The sequence below is a fragment of the Heterodontus francisci genome, chromosome 12 (assembly GCF_036365525.1).
Source record: "Heterodontus francisci isolate sHetFra1 chromosome 12, sHetFra1.hap1, whole genome shotgun sequence".
In the NCBI taxonomy this organism is placed as follows: Eukaryota; Metazoa; Chordata; class Chondrichthyes; order Heterodontiformes; family Heterodontidae; genus Heterodontus; species Heterodontus francisci.
The window spans coordinates 75,239,373-75,250,523 of record NC_090382.1 but is presented as its reverse complement, the minus strand read 5'-3'; the positions used below and the strand labels follow the sequence as shown (position 1 = coordinate 75,250,523).

Here is an 11,151-nt window from a genome sequence, read left to right as displayed (position 1 = left end):
CAATGACATCACGCAAAAATGACTGATATTTTCAACTAACACAAAATTACACCATTTTATTGCACATTTAAAGGACAGTGAGTAAAAAGTGACCATAAGACTGCTCAGTTTAATGACAATGCTTTACAGGTGCCATTGTTCAGCTGGCAGTTGAATTTGTTTACTTTGTAGAGAAATTTGTAAGATTTAAGGTCCCTTTTCTTTATATCCAACTGAAACGCAGGAAAAAAAGGTACTTGGTTTCGTATTTAATTAACCCTCTGAGGACTGATAAATTAATTTCTCGATTCTACACTATTATAATAGCATGGGGCACAGACCACAGAGACCAATGTATAACACATAAAACACAGCTTTCTGCACCAAACATTCAAACAATTGAAATATAAATATCCTATCAAGTTCAGACACAGTGCAGAGATACTACTGTAGCCCTCAAAGGGTTTTATTTAAGGAACTTAACCTGAAATAAGCAATTGATCATCAAAGTAGAGACCACCATTGTGGCTGTATTTCATGGAAGAGACAAACTTGTGCTTCAACACCCAGGAGGGAAAGATGTATCACAAACTTACGGAGGGAAAAAGTCACACATTGCAAGAGAGTTATACAAATCTCTAAGGAACAAATACGAGTCATCAATAGACCTTTAGTAATGATCCAATTAAAACATCACACAGTGAATACTGAATCTCAGAGTCACACTTTGTTAGGTAAATCAGTGCAAGTCCACTTTACATTAAACTTATCCTGTATAATTCTAAAAGAAAAAGTAATTGTCAACTTCAGCAGCCACTGGATTCAAGAGTAGAAATGTATCCATCACTTCAGAGTCAGGGGCACTTGTGCAGTCAGTGCATGGAATCTCTGCCTAAACCCGCATTACTGATATACAACATAACCAAACCTTTCAATGTGCTTTTTCTTTTAAAATGGGAAAAACCCAATAAGCGCCTATATTTTTGTTAAATCAAGCAAGCTCATGGTGCCTGATTGTGATGCAGTTGCAAGATATTTCAGAAAGAAAATGTTTAGTAAGTGAAAGCTTTTTGAGAGAGCTTCCATGTGAGACTAGATAAATTTCTCCATGACAAACACCAATGTCTTTACACTGAACAGCACAGTAACTGAAGTATGATTGACAATCTGCACACGTAATACATGCAGGAGCCAAAGCAGGGAGTAATGGGTAATTGGACACAGGAGCAATCAGAGCCCAGTGTGACAAAGAGCAGGATTGCTACACGTCTGTCCATTTCTTGGGCCAGACAATCTGCTTCTTTTTTTTTGCGTGGGGTGTCTGAAAATTTGTAAAATGACACCCTGACACCCCAAGTCCTATTTTATCACTTTCTCCATATGTCTTATGATCTGGAGACATTAATGATTAAAGTGTACAATGAATTTTTATCAGCAGCAAATGGATGACTAGGACTCAAGCCAGGTTCCCATCCATTACCTTGCCCTTGTTTGCTTCAGGACACAGTAAAAGGGACCAACCCTGTTCAGAAACAGTTGAAGATGAGAGCAGGGAGCAGTCAAAACCCAAAAGTATCCAGGAACTGTCAAAGCCCAAATCAGGGAACAGGGAGCAGTGAGAACTCAGGAGCACTGCGGAGTAGGGAGTAGTCATAACCTGGGAGCAGGGAACAATCTGAGGCAGGAGAGCCCAGAAGCGTAGAAGGAAGGGTAGCCTGAGCTCAGGAGCAGTCCATGCAAGGACCTACATTATTCTCTATAGATGGTATTTCCGCAGCAGTTCGAGTTGCCATGGATATTTTCGCTCTGGAAACCTGTCAGGTATTTTAATTTTTAGAAAATCTTGGATGCATTTCTCTAACTCTTCCTCAATTGTCAGTTTCTCTTTGACTTTCTTTTTGCATGTGTTGGATTCACGGGATCCACTGGTGAGTGTCCTTAAGAGATCACTTTTCCTGCGGAATTCACTTTGCTGTACTTGTTGCACTGGCCCTTTCTTGGCTGGCCGATCCAGGGTCTGGATGTTGGGTTGCCGGGTCACCGGACCGCAGATCACTGTCTCCTGTGGGGAACTGGCCTCAGATTGACTGTCGCAGCTTGAGGTCGATAGTTCATTGCAGGACGTTACACTTTCTCCATCCTTTTCACTTTTATCATTTCTGCAGCCACATTCACACTGTGGTGAGGGCCATCGGGAAGAACCACCTGGAGAAGTGAAGAAAAACAGAATACTTTCAGAATGCTAGTGTGATTTCTGCAAAATGCTATGCGGAAATGCCATCCACTTAAAGGGATATCGTCTTCCTGAATCTTTTTTACAAACCCTTTCACCTTGAAAGGGACAACAGCTAGACGCAAAATGCAGTTTCACTGCAATAACATCACGTACAAGTGACATGATGATGTTTTTCAATATGAATTGCATGAGCATATTCTGTTTTGCCAACAAGCAAAGGGATTGTCAGTTTCCATGAAGATGCTACCCCTTTGAAGAGGGAGCTGCCTAATTATAGAAATGTTACTGTTTCCAAATACTGATCAGAATATTCTGTACATATGTTACACTTTAGTCTTAACTTTCTGTTATTTTTGTATCCGTGTACACTTCTGAGCAAACACACATGAATCAATAGTGAAACTATTTATCTGTTCTTGGTGTACACATATTTAAATATTTATAGAAAATCAAGCCAATAATATGGTAGAATTTGTAACGTATTACTTTATTTTTGCCAATTCAGTCTCTCCTTTTTCTCCCTTTCTCATTCTTTCCTGCCCCTGAACAATATACCAAAAGGTATCAGAGGTACTTTCATTATATTGAACCTGAGAAATTTTAAATTCTGTACATTCTGTGCATGTGTAACACATTTCAGAATAACATGTTGTTTTTTCCCCCTTTAATACAGAGAATCACAGATTACTATCAAAAAATAAATAACGCCAAATTCCATTCTATAGTGAAAGATTACAGTTAACTCCGAGTTAAATATTATAAATGTTATCTTGTTTGGTCCCCCAGAGCCAAACAAAAACTTATCTAAATCTCTATCCAGAAGCCAGGCAACATCATTCCTGGTTCTAGCATTGAGAGGAACCTATCAACAGAAGTTCACTTTAGTGAACAAGGTTTTCTCCCTCCACTGCCGAAGAGTGGAAAGCAAACCAGGTTGCATGCCACCCGCTCTCTATGTGCCCATTGTAACATGGGAGTCTATCCCACCAATACATAGGCAGGCGCATAGCAACAAATTGCCAAATAAGGGAACCATGGCCTCAATTGTGTTTTATACTATTTGAACCAGGGACCACCTGTTAGGCCCCAACATCTAAAAGCTGGCAGAGGGACATAAAGCCTGACCGTGATAAGGGACTTGTACCAGTGGAATAAGACCGCAGCCTTGCACAGACGATGCATCTTCGCAATTTTGCAGCATATTAGCTACCTCTTTCTACAGCAGCAGCAGGTCCCCTGAGCTTGTAGCTACATGTTTTAGCCCCTGGACAAGCTTCCAAGAGAATCTGCATCACCTATAGTAATTTCAGCTAGGCTGAAAAACAGCTACAATCAGGAGGGGCATCACAGGAGCAGGCTTTTGCATCCTGTTGGCAGGCATCTGTGTCATTTGCAGCATAATTGGGATGCCCATGTCAGTTTGAGGCAGTGGAAAGTAGGTGTGTTTCCTGACCTGCTGAAAAAAGAAAAAAGTGGCCAGTTTTTAAATAGGTTGGTTCTCATACTCGCATTGATTACAACAGGGAAAATTTAGCCTTTTAAGTTCCCCTGATGCTCCTAGCAACACTGGATGCATAGACGCTCCTTGTACCCAGTCTTCTAAGGCACAAATGGCAGGAAGTATTTTGCATGGCATCATAACACCCCTGTTCATTTTGGGGTCAGTATATTGCACACTTGTCTCCCATTTCGACAAAATTTCTGACTTCAGAAATCTGTCCCTTTTGTGTCAGAGCCTAAGTATAGGCACACTCCCAATTATCTGCCAACTTCCACTCCCTGCCAGAGTTGGCTTTCGTGCATTAAAATAATTAAGGATATATAGCATTGTTCCAAGAGAATTTTTATGAGATAATATGCTTAAAAAGCTTCATGACATGTCTGGTTCATGCCACAGCTTTTCCACCTGCATATGTGCATGGAAAGCAGACTGTAACAGTCTTTCTGAGTTTTGTGATGTTTTAGACCCAAAAAACTCGATAAATTATTTTTCACTGATGCAGTTTCTCATCAAAGCAACCATATTTAAGTACCTCATTCAAGTATTATTTCCCCAGTTGCTAGGATCCACTTCTACATGTGTCTATGCTAAAGTCCATAATGGATTTAATGTAGAAAGAATGGACTCAGTTTCTCAGGTTTGTTTTCCCAATTTGCAAGCTGCAGCTTTATCTAACCAACTAGTAAGAAGTGTATGAGAGTGCTCTATGGTGATTTTCATTTCTTCATTTGTTCTGTCCCTTTAGAGAACAGCTGCCTTCTGTTCCTCACCACCTTAAGATGGCAAGGTCGAGAGAAATCATAATAAATCAGCACATGGAGGATTACTGCTCAAATTCACACTGTGCTACACCACTGAACTTCCAACACGAGCTCTTCTGTACACTACCCTTTTAAACTTTAACAGTCTATCATATTTTACTGCATTGTTAAAGAAAGTAGTCAGTAGTTTTGGATTGGTCTCACTAAATGAAACCACAATTTTAAAATCTAAAGAATACATAGATTAAATTGGACATCGCCCCTAAAGTGAGCAACACCTTGTTTGTGTCAACAATGGCTTTGATTTGGTTACTTAGGTTTTGTTTGCAGTAGCAGTACCCCTGGCATGGAGCATCATTCATTACTGTTAATCTCAGTGGGACTCCACAATTTTTGACTATGTTCTGCTAGTTACAGCTGCACTTTTGGAATGCTTGCAGTTGAACTTACGTCATGCTTCAGTGCCACGTGGATGATGATACATTTCGCACAATGGGTAAATCAGCAGGAGAGAATGCGGTGATCAGTGCAGGGAGGCCAGATACTTCAGCTCCGAATCTGCTGGCGATCAGAGCTCAGATTGAAGCTCCAATCTGATCAATTCTGACCTTAGATTGTCACTGCAGATATCGTGACTCAATGAGTTCAAGCACCTTCAAGTGGGTGGAACCATGATTGTTTTGCCCATTAAATTATTTCCATAGAAATTGCTCCAATTTAAGTCATCAGCATGAATGGGGCCAGTACAGCCTCTGTGCCTATCCAGAGTCAGAGACTGAGACAAGAATAGTGCACACAGCCTACCTCAAAGGATGTCCATGCCAGAGCTCTCCCACAGTGGCGCAGTGGTTAGCACTGCAGCCTCACAGCTCCAGGGACCCGGGTTCGATTCTGGGTACTGCCTGTGCGGAGTTTGCAAGTTCTCCCTGTGTCTGCGTGGGTTTCCTCCGGGTGCTCCGGTTTCCTCCCACATGCCAAAGACTTGCAGGTTGATAGGTTAATTGGCCATTATAAATTGCCCCTAGTATAGGTAGGTGGTAGGGAAATATATAGGGACAGGTGGGGATGTGGTAGGAATATGGGATTAGTGTAGGATTAGTATAAGTGGGTGGTTGATGGTCGGCACAGACTCGGTGGGCCAAAGGGCCTGTTTCAGTGCTGTATCTCTAAACTAAACTAAACTAAACTCATGTCGTGTTCCAAATCAGAGAACATAATTCAGGAGGGATCATGTTGCCATCTTTATGTCCCAATGTCTGAAACATTTTGACACAAATATACTGTAAGAGCAGAAGCTGTGAATGCAATTTTTTGTCATGGTGCTATCAATATATGTCAGCAAAGGTTTAGCCTGAGAGGAATTTGGTGGAGAATATGATAATACTGTTGGGGAATGGGGGGATGTAGTTTTAATAAGAGGTACTGTTCACTTATAATCATTGCTATTTTAAAAAAAACGAACAACTTATAGGAATAAGGCTCACAAATACAATTTTTCTGATCTTCCCTGGAGCATCTCTTTCATAAAGTAACGTGGTAAATTCAATAAATCTATGCTTCTAGTGGGAGCTGCACTTGAAGGGAGCATAGGTTGTTGAAACCCTGTCTCTGATCCACTTGTCCTTTGAGTACATTTTCACCAGAGGGAGCGTGTGATTGATGAATTTAACCTGTAATACATCTATCTAGCCTTTTAATATACTCATGAGAAAGACCAGTGCATTTTAGACCATCTTTTATTCCTTTATAGTTTATGTCAGACTCTTGAAGCTTTGGATTGTTATAGATTTCTATACCAGCTGTTTCACAACATTGGCATGTTGCTATTGACTGGTTCTGTTTATTGCAAAATTACCATTCATTTGGAGTTATGTGAGCTACAGTACTGAAATTTAGGGGGAAGACGAAGGTGTAGTGGTAATGTCACTGAACTAATAATTCAGAAGCCCAGGCTAATGCTCTGGGGACGTGGGTTCAAACCCCACCGCAGCTGGTGGAATTTAAATTAAGTTAATTTAAAAATTCAAGCAATTAATAAAAAAATCTAGAATTGAAAGCTGGTCTCAGTAATGGTCCCACGAAACTATCATCAATTGTTGTAAAACCCATCTGGTTCACTAATGTCTTTTAGGGAAGGAAATCTGTTATCCTTACCTGGTCTGACCTACATGTGACTCCAGACTCACAGTAATATGGTTGACTCTTAACTTCCCTCTGAAATGGTCGAGCAAGCTATTCAGTTGTTAAGGGTAGTTAGGGATGGGCAACAAATGCTGGCCTTGCCAGTGATGCCCACATGAAAGAATAAAAACTTTTTCCATGGGTCTTTTCCCATCACAGTAACCACCAAAGTTTTACAGTATTTCAACAACAATTCCTTAAACTGCTGTCAGTTTATCAATGGCAGTTCTGTAAGAATACAAGAAGTACGAGAAATAATGAGACAATGTTCAAAGCCCAAATGAAACACTAATGTCTTTACTATGTTTGGTAGGAATACCAGTTAACCATAAAAAAACACCTGTTAGTCACAAATATGTTACAAGGAGATATATAAGATCACCCAGTGCGTGATCGCCTCCCGTCGATCGTACTCTTCAGCAACTAAGTTGCTTGACTTAAGCACTGAATCATGTTATGTTTTCACTAGTTTACTGGATATTTTATATCTCAGATTTAACTCAGAGCAATGCAGATATTACACTTGTCTTGAATCACCAACTTGTTTATTTACAGTACTTTAAAATAGCTCAGCACTTACAAGATCTTAGTACAATTACTTTCTCTGAACATTCTCCTTTTCTCTAGAACATTCCAGATTGTCTCTTTTAGTTTCAGTTTCCTCACACTAGGCTTAAGTAATCAAATACAGTGAACACTGATCAGTGGACTGACTAATACAATCAAACCCAGATCAATCAAACACTACAAAACTCTCTTTGCAACAATTTTTATACATTTCTTTCCAAGTTGGGGCAGGATGTTTCATTTACAACTTCATACTGCCCTATCAAAATTCAGCTTAAGATACAGTTGTCCAATGAGGCATCTAATTCTTTGTTCAAACCAGAAACAAACCAGAAACGATGAGAAAATGTTTACATTTCGATCAGTAATTCCATTACTTCTCATGGATGTTGCAAATGCCTTTAAAATCTTTATCAGTAAATAATAGCAGCTTCCCTTCCTGGTCACACACATTTTAAAACCACAGGACAAATAAATGATCAGAGTCCTTTAAATTACTGATTTCTTACAAACTGTTGCTTGGTGAATTAAAGGCAGCAGTTATCTGATAAAGCATAGGTAACTGAAAAAAAACATAGCTTCTTCTGGAGATAGTTTATGTGCATTTCAAAAGAAGGCAAACTCCGATGTCATCAATCAGCATCAGTGTGTCACTCTCTCATAGCTTTTCAAAGCACTCTGTGCACCACATAAGCCAGCTAAATTAGCATTTTTAAAACATGATCAGTCTCTTATCTTCATGCTTTCAGAAACTATGGGGGGAATCTTCCACTGTCCCCCAATTCAGATTTGGAGGTGGGGAGAGCATATAATCAGGCAGGATGGTGGAGGGGGCTACCTTTCCGCCTCTACCCAAATTCAACCCAGGGCAGGAAGGCCTGTGAGCGACCTTCCTGCCCCGCTGCCAATTGAGGCCAATTAAAACATCATCCCACCACCACTGAAATTAGCCCAGCAGCGGGTGGGCCTGTTGTCGCATGGGGAGCACACTGAGCAAACCCATGTAGGTTGCTTGCCAGCTCAGGGGTGAGGGAGGAGTGGTGGGGGTCCACTGTTTAATGGTACAGTGCCTGAACAAGGGACCTAGCATCTGGAAAGGGGGAGGGGGGGGGGGTGGGAAGGGCCCACTGAGAGCTACCCCTTGCCCTTGCTGCCAACCCCCTTACAAACCTCCTCCCCATGGCCCCCATCCCATGAAATCCCTCCTGCCCTAACTACCTGTGGCCTGGTTCCAGTGCCTTGGGTCATTGCTCTACCAACAACAAGCTGCTCAGTTAACAAGCTGCCAGTCTCTGTTTGGCCAGCAAATCTCAGCAGGTGGGGCTTCAGTTGCTGGGGTCCTTGATCCCAGGGAAGGCCCGCTGCTGTCCACTTAAGTGCCTAATTGGCATTTGATCCAGTGGACCTTCCCCAGAGGAGGTGACATGGGGTTCTCAGTGGTGCATTTGCTGGTGGTCGAGACCCCTGTTGCCAGGACAAAATCCTGGCCTATGGCTCCATGTTTTACATATGTGAATTTCTCCAAAGTTCTAACTCAGCATCAAAGCAAACCATAGCTTTGAGGTATGTCTATTTATTGGTTTCAACTCAGTATTTGCATGTGGTATATGTATATATTGTTATACTATCTGTAAAGTGTTAGGAACTAATTAGCTAGGAACTAGTTGTTATGTTTAAGTGTTCCAGTAGGGAGCTTCATTCACGGCTGCACTGGGGAGTCATGTTATATGTAACACAAGAATCAGGTTCTATAGCACAAAACATGGTGCTTTAATAAACCAAACTGACTCCAGCCTTTTCCAAGATTAAAGTGTGATTCTTTCCAACATCTGGGAACCCGAAACAACATAAAGATGAAACATGGTGGCAGCGAATGTCTGCGAGTAAACCTACAACATTATTAAAAGCATCAGATTGAGAAAAGTGACCCAAATTAGTGCCAGAGAGAGCGACAGAAAAACTGAGTGACTCGTGCAAAAACTCTAAAATAAAAAGATTGAAATGTCAGCCGGGACAGGAATGAATGCATTACTACAGCCCATCATGAAGTGGGGAGTTGATAATGTCGTAGAGGCATTTGAGAAGTTTAAACAAAAGTGCAATTTGGCATTCAATAGATTCCTAAAAGGCACTAGTGAAGAGGACAGGGTCAGCTATATCCTCCTGTGGGCTGGAGATAAAGGATTAAATTTATTTAACAGCTGGGACCTAAGCGAAGAGGACAGCAGAAACCCAGACAAAAGTTTTGAAAGATTCAGCACCCATCTCCAGCCAAAATCAATTAATCGGATATACCAATATGAATTTCAAGGCCTCAGACAGGAACTAGGTGAGCCTATTGACAATTTTGGAGCAAGATTGAAAAATGCAGCCAGAGAATGTAAATTTAAGGAATTCGCTGACCAGTATGGGTTCAACACCATCACCTCATCACCAGACTACCCACAGGGACAGGGATTTATAGAAAGACACATCCAGACGGTCAAAAGAACACTTGTGAAATGCCAAGAGATGAAGGAAGACCCAAACCTGGCCTTATTGTCACTCCGATCCACACCGCTCAAGGCTGACATAAAATCACCTGCAGAGCTGTTAAATGGAAGAAAATATAAGACAACTCTGTCAAGCAAAATGCATCCTTCAAGTGACCAGGAGGAAGTGAAACAATTCACTGAAGCACAGGTAAGAGGAGAGCAACACTTCAACAAATATGCTAAGTCCCTGCTCGAGCTGTTGAAAGGACAAACTCTACACGTACAGGATCCAATCTTGAAAACCTGGAACCCAGCAAAAGTTGTTAGTGAATCTGAGACTCCAAGATCATATATCATTGAGACCGAAACCGGTAACCAAATGAGAAGGAACAGGATCCATATTCGACCTACACCTGAGCTGGAACAACAGAAAAGACCATCAACAACACAGGAAACATCACTATCCAGTGAGATAACATTAACAACATCACCAGCAAGTGACACAACATCGCCTGTACAGTGTGCCAACTCACCACTGAGAGCAACAAATGCCAAATCTACAAGATGGAGGCACAACATCTTACCACCCAAGCGATACCATGAATAATATTTTTAAAAAATCTTTATTTGGCCTCCTTGTCTTGAAAGACAATGGGTAAGCGCCTAGAGGTGGTCAGTGGTTTGTGGAGCGCCTGGAGTGACTATAAAGGCCAATTCTAGAGTGACAGACTCTTCCACAGGTGCTGCAGATAAAATTGGTCGTCGGGGCTGTTACACAGTTGGCTCTCTCCTTGTGCTTCAGTCTTTTTTCCTGCCAACTGCTAAGTCTCTTTGACTCTCCAATCTTTAGCCCCGCCTTTATGGCTGTCCGCCAGCTCTGGCGATCACTGGCAACTGACTCCCATGACTTGTGGTCAATGTCACAGGGCTTCATGTCGCTTTTGCAGATGTCTTTAAAGCAGAGACATGGACGGCCGGTGGGTCTGATACCAGTGATGAGCTCGCTGTACAATGCGTCCTTGGGGATCCTGCCATCTTCCATGTAGCTCACATGGCCAAGCCATCTCAAGTGCCACTGGCTCAGTAGGGTGTATATGCTGGGGATGTTGGCCGCCTCGAGGACTTCTGCATTGGAGATACGGTCCTGCCACCTGATGCCAAGGATTCTCCGGAGGCAGCGAAGATGGAATGAGTTGAGACGTCGCTCTTGGATGACATACTTTGTCCAGGCCTCGCTGCCGTAGAGCAAGGTACTGAGGAACCAGGCTTGAAACACTCGGACTTTTGTGTTCTGTGTCAATGCGCCATTTTCCCACACCCCCTTGGCCAGTCTGGACATAGCAGTGGAAGCTTTTCTCATGTGCTTGTTGATTTCTGCATCAAGAGACAGGCTACTGGTGATAGTTGAGCCGAGGTAGGTGAACTCTTGAACCACTTCCGGAGTGTGGTCGC

General features: G+C 42.0%; 1 protein-coding gene across 2 annotated transcripts in view; it reads right to left on the bottom strand.

Annotated features, from left to right (window-relative positions):
* Positions 1-1,735: 1,735 nt before the first annotated feature.
* LOC137375628 (BTB/POZ domain-containing protein KCTD16-like) overlaps positions 1,736-11,151 on the bottom strand; it is a 295,931-nt gene continuing 286,515 nt past the window's right edge. Inside the window, exon 2 of one of the 2 annotated variants that reach the window (XM_068043013.1) lies at positions 1,736-2,184. In XM_068043013.1, the coding sequence (XP_067899114.1) occupies positions 1,736-2,184 (449 nt within the window). The remainder of the gene's footprint in view (positions 2,185-11,151) is intronic. The other variant, XM_068043012.1, reaches the window with a different exon arrangement.